The following is a 17,229-nucleotide window of genomic DNA, read 5'->3' on the forward strand; positions in this document are numbered from 1 at the left end:
CATAGCATTCTCACTATTTCTGTTGTTGTTTGATTGCATTTTGTTGTCTTTCTCAGTTTTTTTTTTTCCTTCTTGATCCAATTTTTCTTGTGCAGCAAGATAACTATAAATATGTATACATATATTGGATTTAATATATTTAACATGTATTGGACTACCTGCCACCTAGGAGAAAGGGGATAGGGGGAAGGAGGAGATAATTTGGAACAGAAGGCTTTGCAAGGGTCAGTATTGAAAAATGAGACATGCAGAGTAAATAAATCCAATTCTCCCTGTGCAACAAGAGAACTGTTCGGTTCTGCACACATATATTGTATCTAGGATATACTGCGACATATTTAACATATATAAGACTGCTTGCCATCTGGGGAGGAGGTAGAAGGAGAGAAGGGGAAAATTGGAACAGAAGTGAGTGCAAGGGATAACGTTGTAAAAGATCACCCTGGCATGGGTGTTCTGTCAATAAAAAGTTGTTATTTAAAAAAAAGAACAAAGAATAAACAAAACAAAACAAACAAACAAAAAAACCAGTGCATTAGTATGCCTGCTTTTCCACAATCTTTTCAGGAAAAAAGAAAATTTACCCCTGTGCATGTTTTGTGAATAAAAAGCTTTAATAAAATAAAAACGAATAAATAAAAGTTATCAGGAATTTTTGATCAAAGAAGATAACGTTTGATTCAGGACACAACAGTTCCTTTGTATAGTTGAAGTTGAGTGTGGTACAGTAGGTTTGGGGATTTAAGATTGGAGGATTCAGATGTTTAAGGAAGTATTCACATGAATATTGAAGTTGATTAGCAGGTCAACAATTGAGGTACTAAAGGAAACTATGTATCTGGTACTAAACACCTTGAGAAAAGGGAGAATTACCTATGGCAGCCAAAAGGCAGCAACTGCTTTGATCTAGTATGGTAAAAAGTGTTCACTAGAGTAAACTTCAAAGAAGTTTCTAAGTAATAATAGTAAAAAGGAAACTCTGGAAGTGATTTTAGGAAAATGGATTCCAAGTCTCCTTCCAGGATACATGTGCCAGGAGTATAAAAAAAGGTACACATTGGGTTTATCAGATTTTAACAAGAATAAATAAATGGAAAAAAATATAAAAGATTAAAAAATGAACAGAAGTTTATTCATTCTGCAGCAGGAATTGTAAAAGAGCACAATGGAAGGTGTGGGCAGAGTTGGAATGGGATATGGATATGGTAGGTTTAAAAAGTGTAGTAATAGGAGAACAGGAAATAGAATTGGGAATAGTTCACTTCTAAGTAGCTAGTGATTAAGTAGTATAGGGATAGGAGGGATGATAACATGTGGAAAGAGTTTGCAGAAGAGTAATAGCAGACAAATTATAATGCTTACAGTGTCCAAGGAATTGTTTATCTGTTGTCAATCAAGCACTGTAGTCCAAAGGGGGTAAAAAAGCAATTTATGTATTGCACTTATATATAGTCCACTACAGGCTGGATGGGGAAAAGAACAGCCTATAAATCACACCTATGAGGAAAGCAGCCAGGTACCTCAAATGAAGGAAGAGGGAAAATATGGACCAAACATGACCCATTCCTGCCATCATTTCTTGTACTGCTTTTCCTAAAAAGTCCCAATAGAGATAACCCAAAAGTCCTGGAAATAGTAAGGGCTGGCCTCCTCCCCACATTGCATCCCCAGCCCCAGGGCATCTTCCAGGAAAGCCACTGTTGTGGAGATCTGCTCCTGCTGATTGTGGTTGTCCCTACCTCCTAAGCAGCCAGTTACTGAAGACCCCTCTTCCCCCCCCCCCCCCCCGGGACCAGGGGATTGTTGGCACAAAAGTCCTTGCCCTCATTACATGGCTCAACATCAAAAACAAGGTTATTGGTTGGGTTTTTTTTTTTAGTGGTAAGGCATTAAAGAAGGTTTACCATCTGTTTTGTCACCTCACCTTAACCATATTGGGCCTTTCTGTCCTATTTGTTGCTGAAATCTCCTATGGGTATAAATGTGAGGAACTACCTTAAAGATGCTGTTCGTACAGTGTTTAATAAAAGATTTTTCATTGTTTCCTTGTCAGACAGTTGGGAAGGCAGCATGATGCAGCAGGAAGAATGCCAGATTTGAAATCAAAGTCCTAAATTTGAATTATGACCCTGCTAATTATTACCAGAGTGGCCAAGACAAGATCTTGACCTCTCTGGGCCTCAATTTCCTCATTTTACAAATGAAAAACCTGAACTAGATGATTCTTAAGCTTTCTTCCAAATGTAAGAGAGAAAAGGTCTTAAGCTGTGTGATTAGAAGAATAGTGATGCTGTTAATAAAATTAACAAAGTTAGGAACAAAAGGCAAGTTTTAGGGGAAGGATGATTTCTTCAAATATACTTAATTTGAAGTGCCAAAGAACATCTAGGAAAAAAAGTGAGAGATTTTCAACATGAAAATCAGTAAGATTTTGTGACATTTTATCATATCTTAACCATTCTTATTTATGTGTGCCTTTACATATTCCATACTTGATTTTGTTTTTAATTATACAATTTCCAAAAAAAAAAAATTTAAACTGCTTCAAATGTGTATCATATTCTATATTTTCCTCATATATTGACACTGCTATTTGCATAGAAGATAGATAGCCATCTAGGTTTGTTGTCCCTAATGATTTAAATAATTTTTCACCTTATTAAGTTCTGAAATGTAGCATCCATGTCAAAAAGAGAGTATTTTTCATATCTTTACGATGCTACTTTATTTCTCTTTATATATACATATCTCAAACATAATTGTTACATTCTGTGCATATTTGTGTTTTGGAACTTCAAATGCTGAATTTAACATCTTTTAATATCTTTTTCAATCCTTCTAGTATTTTGTGTTATCCCCCAAAATGGAGGAACGCTTTATAGACTTTGGCATACTTAGTGCTACAGAAGCAAGTAATATGTTATTTGCAATCATAAACAGCAATCCAATTGAGGTAAGGAATCTTTTTTTTTTCCCCTTATAGAAAAAAAATGTAGGTCTTCACAGTTGGTAGTGAAATCATTGTTTTTTGTTATTTTTTTTTCAAGTTGGCTATTAAAAGCTGGCATGTTATAGGAGATGGTCTGACCATAGAACTTTTAACTACGGAGAAGGGCAACAGAACTACTATTATCTCAATCCTTCCAGAATTGGAAAACTCCCCTGTACCAGATCAGTCATCAGTAAGTACACTTTTATTACCTCTTCTTTAATGTGAGGTTTTAAACTTCCTAAATAAGACTTTTATATACCTGTTGAACACTTTTGGCTAATACTTATTTGATGGTACTTGTAGAGGATTGAAACTCCAAAAAGGTGTGCTTGAATCAGACAACCAAACACTTAAGGCTAATTACCTATTCAATGTGCGATAATGACTTTATTAGCATATGTTTGGATAATGGCTTTTCTCACCATTGGTGCTTGCCGAATGGTGTTAAAAATAATCCTAGGCAAGGATTGGAGGGAGGAGAATATAAAGCGTTCCTCCATTTGGGGGCGGGGGGGGAGTCCAGAGGCACTTGGGGACAGGATGAGGAGGAAAGACGTGGGTGACTCCAGACTCCAGAAGGAGAGAGCTGACCCCAGGCCCTCCAGAGAGCTAGTCCATATATTACAGGTAGGTACTGCATTGAAATAAAAAGTTATATAGGAAGCAATGTTATAGATTCTCTTTAGCATGAAAAGCAGTATAGCAAAGGAAGATTTTAAACTGTCATTTAAATCTCCTGTTTTCAAAAGCCACCTAATGGGACATTAGATCCATCCCCAAAAAGATAGCAAAAAGCGTTTCATAGAGCACAGGGATAAGGTAGCTGAGGTACTGAGAATTAGTTCTATCATGAGCTATATGTCTGCTTTAGTCTCCCTGTTCCACATTTGTCACTGTCAAACCTTTTTGTGTTCCCATTCTCCAAATGTCATTTTAGATGCTGAAATGGGTAAGGAAGAGGGGAAGTTACGAGGAAATTCAGTTTAAATTACTTCCTATACAACTATAATGTATAGGAATTGCCACTCTGGCAATACTTCCTAATGTATAGGAAACTATTATTTGAAATGCTGACAAAAAAAAAAAACAAAACAAATCATTAGTGAGATTCCGATAATGTTTTGGAAATTGTTGCCAAAGATCTATTAGAGATTTTAGTAAATTTAAGGGAAACTCATTTGACAAAATTGAAATTAGAATTTTACTGATTGTCAGAATTTTCATACAAAACTAGCTTTACTTTTTTGGGTCAGGGGGCTGTGAGAGGATGTATACCCATTTACTTATAGTATTATATAAGCTCTATCTTGAACTTTATATCCCCCTTAAGGTCCTCTTCTGTCTCTAGGCTGTGTACGTATATATGATTAAGGATCCCATTTCTTTCGAATCTTAATTTGGTGTTACACTTTGAATTTTTTGGGTTCAAATTGAAGTGATTATTGTAGCATCCTTATTCATTTTATTGAAGGAATCTGCTGAGTAGGGCTGATTATCTATCATTTCTTCCACATACAGGTAATATTAACTTCTGGCTATTTTGCTGTATTCAGAGTCAAATTAATTGCAAAAGAACTTGAAGGAATTCATGATGGAGCCATACAGATAACAACAGATTATGAGGTAAGCCTAAATGTCAGAAGTTTTTTATGAAATTCTTTCCTCTTCCCCATTTTAACTATATTTTACAATTCTCTAAGAAATTGAAAATTTGTGCCCTATTGAAAAATTAGGAAAAACTAGCATGTATTTTTACTTAAGAATCCAAGCCTCTTAATTATAAAAGAAATTTTTTAAAAATGCCTTGCTATGTCATTTCTGTATTTGAAAAGGAATAATATATCTAGCATCTTTCTTGAATTTCATTAGACTGAAACACTTTAACTAAACTTAAACTAAACCTAACTAACTAAATCTGAATGATAACTGAAACATGATTTCTCCTATGCTATGTTTTTTTTTAAATAGATTTTTAATTATCAAGGCTACAGTCTTTATTGATAAGATAATGATCTGAAAAAAGTTAATTCATTTAAGGAACATTCAAAAGATTAAATAGTCCACTATATTTTTGAAAAGAAGGATGAAAGCAAGATAAATAGTATTTGACTTCTAAATAAATCAGTCTGACATATCATCATAAAAAGTCATTATAGTCTTGAAGAGTGGTATCAGAAGAGTTTGGTGTGATACATTAAAGTAATGCTTTCGATGGAGTATTGTGATATATTTCTGATAAATTTTTAAGGGCTTTAAAATAGTCCTACTTTTAGTTAGATCCCAGTGATTTTTTTTTTAACTACATTAAAATTTTGTCAAAGAACATGAATGTCGACCTGCTTTACTATTTTACAAGTGCACATAGAGAAAAGGTCATCCTAGGTTTGGTTTCAGTGAGCTAAAAAATCTTTGCTGCATGAAAATTTTATTTGTTACTATTCTGACATTTATTATTTACTATTCAATTAGAGATTATATATGAATTATTCACTTGAAAGTACTTTGAAATTTGGTTGTCTTTTAGGCATATTTTATAGGAAAGCCCCACATAAAACTTTTAAAACTATGTAAATATGATTTATCATTATTAACAAACCTTTAACATCTGAAGATATTTGATAAATGATACCTGTGGGTCATTTAAATATCACCAAGGACTCTTGACACATACATACCAAAGCTTGCTTGATTTCATTTGTAATTGTGATATTTTAAGGAGGCCAAACTAAATACAATTTTTTTCCTGTATCTCACTATTTTTCTCCTACAGATATTAACAATTCCTGTGAAGGCTGTGATTGCAGTGGGTTCCCTGACTTGCTCCCCAAAGCACATTGTTCTTCCACCTTCCTTTCCAGTAAGATAAAATTCATTTAAAATATTTGTCTTAGCTTTATCCAAAACTTTACCAGTAGTTTTTAAAAGCAGGACTAATTTTGTGGTAAGAAGTGCAAATTAGGGGAAAATGCATTGTACTTAAGAGGTTTTTTTTAAAACATTAATTCAAAATTGAGCAGATTCAAAATAAAAATTTTGATCAATTCAGTATCGTATAGAATTTAATCTTTGGTCAAAACTATGTCCTATAACCTCTGACCTCCTCTCTGTACTCCCATTTCCTAATTCAGGCTAGATTCCTTATTTAGTTAGACCACTAGATTCTTGATAATGCTTATTTAATTCATCTTTCCCCAAAATGTTTTCTTTCCCCCCTTGTTTCTTTAACCACAATGAGGAAGTACTAGGAGGGGAAAGTACTAATGAAGGAGGGAATAGAGAAAACCTCCTTGTAGAAACAAGATACTTTGTTTTAATATTCATTTAAATTAAGTATTTGAATAGCTCTAGATTATAGAATGATCAGATTCTAAGTATACTTTAAATTATTAGTTTCTAAAATCTTTAAAATCATCTTGTTAGAGAATACTAGTGATAACTTAGAAGTAGATAATACTTCAAGCTACTCATTATCAGATTACTAAAGTTTTACTGAATATAAATTATTTTATATTCATCACTTCAGTTACCTTGTGGAAAGGAAGTATTAATGTCATGTGTTAGCATAACTGTACTATTGAATTATAGCTCAGTAAATCATAAATAAAAAAATGATAGTCTTATCTGTAGAAATTAAATTATCCAAACTTGTAAACCAAAATAATTAATATTTTGAATGTAATCCTTGTTTGTTTTAATGGCTCGTAATAGGTAGTTTTGTCCATACTTCCTTATTGTTGAGCTCATTCACTTTTTTTTCCCTTTCTATTCATTCTGCTCAGTCTACTGCTGAATCAGAAATTAGACATGGAGTGTGATAAAGGTTTTCTAACTTCTGATAATTCACCCCCCCAAAACAAAAAAATAGATAAAATTCAGTGTTGAATAAACTGAAATGGTATTAATGTTATTAGCTTCACTTCAACTTAGAAGACAAAAAGCTGTTTTAAGAAGGTGCTAGGTAGCTCATAAGCAAATAATATCACTGATATTTCCCCTTCCCCAAAATTATAGCATATGTGCCAATTTAACATTATATCTGAAAACTTTATCTCTAGCCAGTTTCTTTTCACGCTAATTATATTTTATCCCTGAAAAGAAACCTACCTTTCCTTTGAATAGAATTTATCTAGACTTACTGCTCTAGTATGCAGGACAGATATTTCAACTTTTTCTGTCACAATACTGAGCTGAATGTGGCTTAAAACTATTTTTAATTGTTTAAGTTCTTTGGTTATATGCTCAGATTCACTATTTCATCCATTGATATAACAGCATGAGAAGAATATTTTAATAACTTTAATGATTAAATATTTTACTTAATTCAGCCAGAGAAAGCTACAGTGATTTGGCCATTAATTTTCTCCTAGCTTACTGTAACTTTGAAAAGTTGTTTATTTTTTCATTCACAAACCTGATTTATAGATTTTGTTGATTTCTTAATATTCTTTGGCCTTTGGTTTCTTGGGCAAATAAATGCCAGTCTTCTCTGACATAAGCATTTTGTTGTTGTTTCTATTTTGTTCTTTTGTTTGGGTATACAATTTTTATTTTTTTAATTTAATTTAATTTTTTTTATTTTTTATTAAAACTTTTTATTTTCAAAACATATGCATAGATAATTTTCAACATTCATCTTTACAAAACCTTGTATTTCAAATTTTCCCCTCCCCACCTCTCCCCTAAATGGCAAGTAATCCAATATATGTTAAATATGTTAAAATATATGTGGATCCAACATATGTATACGTATTTATACAATAATCTTGTTCTATGCATTGTAAAAAAAAAACACACACACACACACACACACAATAGTGTACTAATGAGTTGTTTTTTCTAACTTCAGGGCAAGATAGTTCATCAAAGTTTAAATGTTATGAGTTCCTTCTCACAGAAGGTAAAAATACAGCATATACGTTCATTATCAGAAGATGTACGATTTTATTACAAGCGACTAAAGAGCAATAAAGAAGAACTAGAGCCAGGAAAAAAATCTAAGGTTTGTAAACAACAAAATTTGTTTATTGTGTCTATAGAACAATTCTAGCTTAATAGGTTCCGCATTTTGTAGTTGGTTTGAAATTTTTTCAGGGTCAACCTAGTTTTTAATAATTGGTTCTCTTTTTTATTTACAGATAGCAAACATTTATTTTGATCCTAGTTTACAGTGTGGGGATCATTGCTATGTTGGGTTGCCTTTTCTGTCCAAATGTAAGTAAACATGGATTCTAGCAAAATTATTTTTTTCTTCCAACTCACCCACCCCCACCATATTTATAGAAATTACATAAAAGATAATGCTTTCTTTGTGTGTGTGTGTTTGTAATTTAAAATAAATTGACTTTGTTTTAGCTGAACCTAAAGTACAACATGGCCTAGCAATGCAAGAAGATTTGTGGGATTCTGATTGGGATTTGCATGAAAACTTATTCAGAACATGGACAGGAATAAAAGATAATGCAGGTCATAGGTAAGTCCTTATGTTCTAATTATCCTAATTCTCAATAGGTTTTTGAGGCAGCAAGTGATAGACAGCAGCTCCAGAGTCAGGAAGACGAGTTCAAATCCAGCCTCAGACACTTGAGTGACTCTGGGAAAGTCACTTAACCCTAATTGCCTCGCCAAAAAGTAAATTAATTAATAGGTGTTTGAACCCAAATGGTTATTTCTTTGTTACATCAATTGATAGATGAATTCTTTTATAAATTGAGGAATTATTGTCCAAGCTTTTAAAATAGCTAAGGAAGTAAATTAAATTATTATTTTGACTAACATCCATTGAGAATATTTCATTTATTTTTAAAAAGTACTTCAAAGTCACTTCTCCTGAAAACTTACTCCTCAGGTTTTTTTTCACAATGGCATGGTTCAAACCTGCTTTTGACACCAGGGGGAAAAACTTGACAGCTTGAAAATGAAACTATGTTATATTATAAAAAGCTGCTTTATTCATTTTTCTCCTGTGCCTATCCCAGTTGCTTTTAAAGCCCCAACAATCTTCTTCTGATCTCCTAATGCCATCCCACTACTCTTAATATAATATTAGTTGTGCCAAGTATAATGCACTTTTGATACTCCTGCATTTATTGGAAAAGTACACATGTAATAATTTAAAGAAAGGTAAATTTAGAATACTAGTACTATAACCTCTATGATATTACATTATGGATTAAATTGACTTTTGTAATTTAGCTTTGGAATCAAAATACCATTTATAACATTGTTATTATAGGAATAAGTGCTTTGAGTTTCATGCAATTGACTTATAATTTAATTTTTAAAATTTAAATCCACTTATATTAAATTGCAGCCTATCTGAATACTGCTAAAAAAAAGATCACATTAATCTTATACAGTTATCACCACCACCACCACCATTATCTGTCTAATGGGATCCCAAATTTTTTGTCTGTAATGTTTGTTAATACTAGGAAGAAAGCTTAGTTTTCAAGTAGTATAGCTGATTGTTTCCTTTTGCTTCCAAAAATTCCTCTTGCCTCATATCTTGATTTCTAATCTAGACAAGTAAGATTTTATAGGAATCACAGTTAACCCTTAATCATTGAAATATACTCATTTAAAAAATACATAGTTCCCTATTGGGATATATGGAATTTATGACATCCCTCTTAATGCCTATCCTTTTTTTTTTTTTTTTTTTAATATCTGACTTAGGATAGTTATTGGTACAATTTTATGTTTTGCATTCACAGATAATACATTGAAAAAAATTCCACTTTTAAATGTAGCATTCTTGATACTATTTTTTCCTTTTTTTTAAATAATAGCTTTTTATTTTCAAAATATCTGTAAAGCTAGTTTTCAGCATTCACCCTTTCTTGCAAAAACTTTTTGTGTTCCAAATTGTGTTACAAATTTTTTATCCTCTCTTCCTCCCACCCTCCTTCCCCTAGACAACAGATAATCCAATATATGTTAAACACATACAATTCTTCTATACATATTCTTGATAGTATTTTTAAGATATATAACTTTTGGACAAATTCAACTTTGAGACAGTATAAAAGAATAAAGTGAAATAAGACAGCAAAATTGTTACACTTAAAGTGCTAAAAGAGATAATCTTTTCTAATGCTTTAAGCCTATATTTTCAGTTGAGTTAAATTTCCCAACTACACAAACTTAGTTAGTGAGTTATATAATTTCTTGTACTCGGGAAATTTAAGGATTTTGTTTTTATCATATGTTTAAAACTTTTTTTTTTTTTTTTTTTTTTTTTTTTTTTTTTTTTTTTAAGATTGACTACCATGTTTGAAGTGGATACAGACCTTCAGAAAAATGTAGTATCAAAAATTACTGCAGAGCTGTCCTGGCCATCTATACTTAGTTCACCTCGCTTCTTGAGTTTCCCGCTTACAAATATAAATAGCTCTTCTGTAAGTATTCAGAATGACAATGTTTTTGGAATTAGAGAGTTTTGTTACAGAGTGTCTACTCCTTCCTGTAATTAGTAGAAATCCAAAGTTTGATCTTATGTTATTTTCTTTCAGGAAGAAAAAATTGTTTTAGAAAACCCAGCAGATGTTCCTGTTCACGTTCAGTTCGTTCCCATGGCTTTGTATTCTAATCCTTCAGCCTTTGTAGATAAACTACTGGAAAGGTAAACATTATTTAAGTAATTAAGCTCTTTTTTTTTTACTTAGTGAAAGGCAGCTTGACTTGTGGACAAACGACCTTTTAAAAGCCTCAAAGCCAGAGTCCCATCTCTGTCATATATAGGCTGTTAAGGGACCAGTCCCTTAACTGCACAGGGCTTGGAGCAAAGGTGCTGACCTGCCTCATAAGAGGGAGTTTTCTTAGCCAAGAGTTTCCTCTACCAAGAGAAATCATAGACCCACATCCGTGACTCCATCTCTATATAGTAGCATTGGAAGTCTGGGAAGAATTAGTATTGAAAGTGAAGGATGCAGGTCTTGATTAGAGGAGGAAAATTAACTTAAATGCAGTACAGTGTAAATAACATTTAATTTATAGTTATATAACCTGGGTTCAGCTCTCATCTCTGCTCCTTACCAGCTTTATAACTTTAGACCTCAGTTTCCTATTCTTCCAATGTCCATTTTAGCTCTAAAGATGTAGTCTTATGTTCTTCTGGAACTTTTATGCAGAAGTCAACAAAATGTGACAGAAATGTCTACCTGAACAATCTGTGAAGAAAAATAAAAATAATCTCTCAAATTTAGCTGTTTTATATTTTTGTTAATCTGCATTATCTGCCCTAGAAATAAAATAGATATTTGAAATTGTCAACTTGATAAATAGTTCTTTAATTAAAGTTATTTTTATTATGCTATTTACAAAGTAACGTGTATTTTTATTTTAGGTTTAACTTGAGTAAAATGGCAAATCTAGATTTGAGAACATTAGAATTCCAAGTCTTCAGAAACTGTGTAAGTCTTTAACATTCATAATAGTATTCTAAGAAAGTCACAGTAACTGGGATTGCTGTATAACATGCAAGAGAAAAAATGTTATTAGCTCTTAGATTTGACTAGATTGCAAATTATTGGTCTTAAAGTGAACTAAAGAAATTCAGAAACGAAAAAGGATAACTTTATAAACTAATGAACAGGAAAAACTAGATAGCAATTACATGAGGATAGAATAGTAATAATATTTTGTGTCATCTAGAAGAAAATAAAATGTGTGCAAAATTAGGAAAAATGTCAATGAATACCATGAGAATTACTGATTAGGTGGATCAATTTATACATTTCTTATTTAAATTAATTAAAATTCAAAAGTTAGATTAGTTTCATAAGATATCATCCAAAATTACATTAATAAAATTGCTTGTTTCCTTTCAGAAATTCCCCATCTATCTATAAAAGTTCGTGATCTATACTTCTTTATTATTTAAAGTTTTCTCTGAAAATTTGTATTTCTATCAATACATTCATATCACACATATACACACACATTACCTCCCTAATTCCACTAATTCCCAACTTGAACTTTTTGCAAATAATAAGTATACAGTAAATATTTGGGTGTTGTATACAGCTAGATATGACACATTTACTCTTGCCTCAGTGCCTTTGCTCACAGTGATCTCATATGGTATTCCCTTCTCTGCTGAATATATATATATCTTACAACTAGTCAAATCTTACCTCCTCCACTAAGCCTTTTCTGAGTACTCTTAACTCATAGTAATCTCTAATTTCTCTGGGTTCAAAAGGTCAGAGTAATAACTTGTCTGTCCCATTCACTTAACATTTATTTAATTCAATATTATTTAGTACTTAATGTACTCAAGATGAAGCACCTTGAATGGACTCAAGGCGGCACAATACAGTGAGATAAGAGTTCAGAATCCAATTCTGCTCTTTGCGCTGTGTGTGTTTCTCCCTAAACAGGTGATTTAACTTTTTGTTCCCCAGTTTTATCACACATAAAAACAAACAGTTGAGACGCATTGACACCGAAGGTCTTTCACAGCTAATCTCAGTGATCTCGTGAAGTATAGGATTCCACTGAAGTCACTTGTGATTACCAATTAAACTTGAAAACAATATCCTCTTAATGTATGTGTGCATTTTTTTGGACTTATTCTTATGTTAATATATTATTATGTTATCAATGTATAATATTAATTATATTGATGGTGACAGTATTAATAATGAGCCTTGATATATATAGCACTTTGATGTCCAAGGCTCCTTCCTATTCTCAGGTTCTGTAATGTTGTGTAAAGGAGGTTCTTTTGACCCATTTGGAAAGAAAGGTGTCAGATCTGCTGAAATAGAGTATTTATGAAATGATAATAAAACTATTATATAGTGTTTTAATGTTTGCAAAGCAGTTTATTTAACTATGCTTCTGAATGCTAACTATTCAACTGTTCTTCATAACAGCCTGCAAAGTAGGTATTGTTGAGAACTGAAAAAAGTGACAGAGAGACTTAAGTGACTTGCATAGTCACACAGCTGGTTAGGGCCTGAGGTATAGTTGAGCTCAGGTCTTGCTAACTCTGGCACTTCAGCCACTGTGCTGCCTAGCTATTCTTGAATATTTTGGACAGAATCCATTTGAGTCTAAATATGTACATGTGTAAATGTTCACTGTAAAATGCCCCACCTTTCCTTGTTGACTAGAGCCTCAGCAAATATTTAGTGACAAAATAAGTGTCCAGATGCTAAAAATAAACAAACAAATAAATATTAAGCTGGATTATAGAACTTAATTTTTTAAATCTATTGACTTTATGTTACTGATTAAAGGTTCACCCATTGCAAAGTACAACTGGATTTTCTGAAGGACTGTCTCGACATTCAGTTTTAAATATAATTTTAAAACCTGGAGAAAAGAAATCTGTCAAAGTTAAATTTACACCAGTCCTCAACAAAACTGTTGCTTCATTAATCATAATCAGGTATGTCTCTGTGAATTAGAAGTCTTAAATAATTTGTTTCAGAAATGAATTTTGTCATTAATTAAAAATCAAAAAATATGCAAAAGGCCTCCCACATTGTGGGAATTAAAATTAATATTAAAATAGTTTTCTAAGCTACACATTTAATATACCATGTGATATACTTTGAACAATAAGAAATCCTTGCTGTTTTTATTAAATAGGTAATTGATTCATAAATTATGAATTTGGCTTTTTTTCCCCCCTCATTATTTCAGAATAGTGATTTCTGAAATTATGGATCAAAACAATATGTAGATTTTTGTGATTTTAAAAAGTACATAACTTTTGTTCTTATACAGAAATAATTTAACTGTGGTGGATACTCTAATGGTACAAGGACAAGGAACAACTGAAAACATGAGGATTGCAGGCAAACCTCCAGGTCCAGGAAGTTCCTTACGGTTTAAAATCACAGAAGCATTACTCAAAGATTGTTCAGATAGTGAGTATTCCATAAAAATTCCAAATGTACTGACAGATTGAAATCTTTCTAGTACCTAATCATGCACTTGGGTATGTTTGTATGAATTTCAACTTGAGATCTAAAAGTAAATCCCTGACATGTTTTCAAAACTAAAAAATATTCTTTGGATTTGGTCTAGAAATGGCCATTGAAATTAATAAATTGAATTATGCTATGACAAAATTTCTTCTCTTTCAAATATTGACTTTTGTGATGGAATTATTTTCAGATTGGTAAATTACTTCTAAGAGAAATTTGATAGTTTTGCTATTCTTTACAATTTCTCTAATAAAGTAGGTGATAAAATCATTTGTTATATGTTATTTGAAAAGCCAGCTTACAAAGAGGCAAGAATTCTTTTAAGTTCTGATTATTTTTGTCTTATTTTGTTTAGAGATGAAATTGAAGGAACCAAATTTCACATTGAAGAGAACATTCAAAATTGAGAATACTGGACAACTTCAAGTTAACATAAAATCCATTGAAATCAGTGGCTATGCATGTGAAGGATATGGATTTAAGGTTGTCAACTGTCAAGAGTTTTCACTAGGTGCCAATGCTTCTAAAGATATTGTTATATTGTAAGTAATTTCTGATTAAATTTAAAAGAAAGATTTTCTCAGTTCTCCTGCTGCAATCTTGAAGTGTCCCATAAATGTTTTTATAGTTCATCGTTGCATTATAAATTAACAATGGGTTTTTACTACTTTTGCATTGAATTTGCATCACGTACAGGATCATTGATTTTTCCATTAACTACAATGGTAATGTATGGTATTTTAGTTGATTGAATCTCTCTTCTGATTAAATTTTTAAGAGTTCCTTTATCTCTTAATAGAGGAGGTTAGCTTAGAATTCACTATGTAGAATTGTGTTAAGTATAAATTTTAGTGCCTGAGTTTAATAATCATTGTATCATCAACAATCATTTATTGAGTTTATACCATGTGCAAATAAAACACCATAATAGAAGCTGATGATACAAATAGTTGTATTGGACATGATTCCACCCCTTAAGCATACAATCTAATTGGGGAGCCCAGGATATATTACATGTAAAGATAAATAATGAAAGGTAGCTTGTTGTAAGGGTCATATTATAGTAAAAATAATAAATACAGTCATTCCTCAACTTTCATATGTTTAACTTTTGTGACTTCAAGCATTCATGTGATTTTATTAGTAACATTTTTCCATTCACATTGGCAATGACTTACATTCACATCTTTGTGCAATAAGAGAAAGAAAAAAATGAGAGTAATACATGCAGGTTTGTGGAGCAGCTAATATCCTGCTTCACTGGTCTTGTTCATCCTACCTTTGTAGAGTAAGTTTTGGAGTGACTTTGCCAGTCTAGGTATCTTAAGACATCCATAACTGAAGTGCCAGCAGCATTTCCCTTGTTTTTCAAACAATGTCCTAGGTAGAGAGGTTTATAGCAGTATAGTATTGTCTGAAATCAGGTTTTTTTTTTTTCATTGAGATTTAAAGGTCACACAATTCCAGGGAATTACTAACAAGAAAAAACGTTTTTCATGTTACCAGTTTTATTTTGTGTACTGCATTTTATGGGATATTTCATAGTTATTCTGTTAGGAAGAATGCATATTATCATAATTAATGTTTTGTTATAAAGAACTATATACATAAAAGGAAATTTTCAGCAATCTCATAAAAGGTTACAATTTTTGGTGGGTCATAGAAACCTTACCCTTCTATTTCCCATAGGTTCAACATATTATCATTTACACCATTTTCTAGGAATGTTGCCCCTGTGAATATTGAGGATTGACTGTACTACAGGAATTCAAAACAGGAATATACATTATTGTGGACTGGAATAGTCAGAAAAGGGTATTTTGAGGAAGTCTAGACATCATCTGAACACCCTGAAAGATGGGTATAGGTAGAGTTAAATAAGAGTGCATTTTGGTAAGAGGAAGTAATATGAACAGAATGATAAAGACAACTTTGACTTGTTCAATGAGTAGATTTGTTTACATAGATTAGAGAGCTTATTTCAAGGACATAAAGTCTGGAGAGGAAAATTCTAACCAGTTTATATAAGACCTGTGATGAACAGGTAAAGAACTAGGGCTGATTCTTTAAATAGTAGAGAACTAATGAACATTTTTGAACAAGAGAATCCTATCTATGTAACAGTGTTGCAGGGAAATTGATTTGACATAAGTCTAAAATACAGTGGCCCAAGATAGATCTAGTTAGAAAATGATCATAATAGGTGTACCTTGAGACATAGCTGAGAAAGAAATTAAAGACATATGAATAAAGAACAGGCAGGGTCTAGTAAGAAAAAAGAAAAAGACCTACATATCTTTGCCTAGATTCATTACTATGATGGACCCTGATAATGCTCTTAACTTTGATTATATCTCCCCAAATTTATATGATTTGTTCCTATTAAAAGACCATTATGCTCTTTTTGTGGTAACAAAGAATTGGAAAAGAACTGGATGGCCATCAATTGGGAAATGGCTGAATAAGTTATGGTATGTAAAAATAATGTAATATTACAGTTAGCAATATTATTGTTAACAACATTGTACACAGCAACAAGAAGATTGTGTGATGATCAACTAATGATACACTTGGTTCTATTAGGCAATTCATTGATCCAAGGCAATCCTAATAAACTTTGGATGAAAAACACCATCTGCATCTAGAGAGAGATCTATGGAGATTGGATGTGGATTAATGCACATTATTTTCATCTTTTTTTTTTTTTTTCTTATGGTTTTTCCCTTTTGTCATTTTTTTCTGACTCATGGAAGTATGTTAAAAAAAATGTACATGCATGTATAAACCAAGAAAAAAAAATTTAAGCAAAAAAAAAAAATCCTTCATGGGACTAATTTAGGATTTTAATTGTTATGTAGTATCATATTTTAAATACATTAATCCTTACTGCCATCATTCTTTTTTAGGTTTACACCTGATTTCACTGCTTCCAGGGTCATTCGTGAACTGAAGTTCATAACAGCTTGTGGCTCCGAATTTACTTTTATATTGAATGCATCCCTTCCATATCATATGTTAGCAACATGTGCAGAAGCCTTGCCCAGACCTAATTGGGAATTGGCACTGTACATAATCATCTCAGGAATAATGAGGTACTATACAATATACTTTTTGGAACTTGATAAGCATGGGAAATATTCAGTAACCAAAAGGAACTTTTCCCACCACTAATTGTCATGCATCTTTGATAAGTAAACAAATTTTTGTCTCTGAAAAAGACATCAATTTAGCCCCATTAGCTGAAATTACTAAATGATTTATACATAATAATTTTAAAAGAAAATAGTTAAAACCAAA

General features: G+C 31.9%; 1 protein-coding gene across 3 annotated transcripts in view; it reads left to right on the forward strand.

Annotated features, from left to right (window-relative positions):
* Positions 1 to 17,229, forward strand: part of TMEM131 (transmembrane protein 131) — a 216,343-nt gene that overhangs the window by 174,295 nt on the left and 24,819 nt on the right. For all 3 annotated transcript variants that reach the window (XM_031959112.1, XM_031959113.1, XM_031959114.1), the window contains 14 exons: positions 2,843 to 2,953; positions 3,048 to 3,182; positions 4,511 to 4,615; positions 5,763 to 5,849; positions 7,839 to 7,991; positions 8,128 to 8,203; positions 8,345 to 8,462; positions 10,251 to 10,389; positions 10,504 to 10,613; positions 11,337 to 11,403; positions 13,237 to 13,388; positions 13,730 to 13,872; positions 14,288 to 14,474; positions 16,839 to 17,024. In XM_031959112.1, the coding sequence (XP_031814972.1) occupies positions 2,843 to 2,953; positions 3,048 to 3,182; positions 4,511 to 4,615; positions 5,763 to 5,849; positions 7,839 to 7,991; positions 8,128 to 8,203; positions 8,345 to 8,462; positions 10,251 to 10,389; positions 10,504 to 10,613; positions 11,337 to 11,403; positions 13,237 to 13,388; positions 13,730 to 13,872; positions 14,288 to 14,474; positions 16,839 to 17,024 (1,769 nt within the window). The remainder of the gene's footprint in view (positions 1 to 2,842; positions 2,954 to 3,047; positions 3,183 to 4,510; positions 4,616 to 5,762; positions 5,850 to 7,838; positions 7,992 to 8,127; positions 8,204 to 8,344; positions 8,463 to 10,250; positions 10,390 to 10,503; positions 10,614 to 11,336; positions 11,404 to 13,236; positions 13,389 to 13,729; positions 13,873 to 14,287; positions 14,475 to 16,838; positions 17,025 to 17,229) is intronic.

The sequence above is a fragment of the Sarcophilus harrisii genome, chromosome 3 (assembly GCF_902635505.1).
Source record: "Sarcophilus harrisii chromosome 3, mSarHar1.11, whole genome shotgun sequence".
In the NCBI taxonomy this organism is placed as follows: domain Eukaryota; kingdom Metazoa; phylum Chordata; class Mammalia; order Dasyuromorphia; family Dasyuridae; genus Sarcophilus; species Sarcophilus harrisii.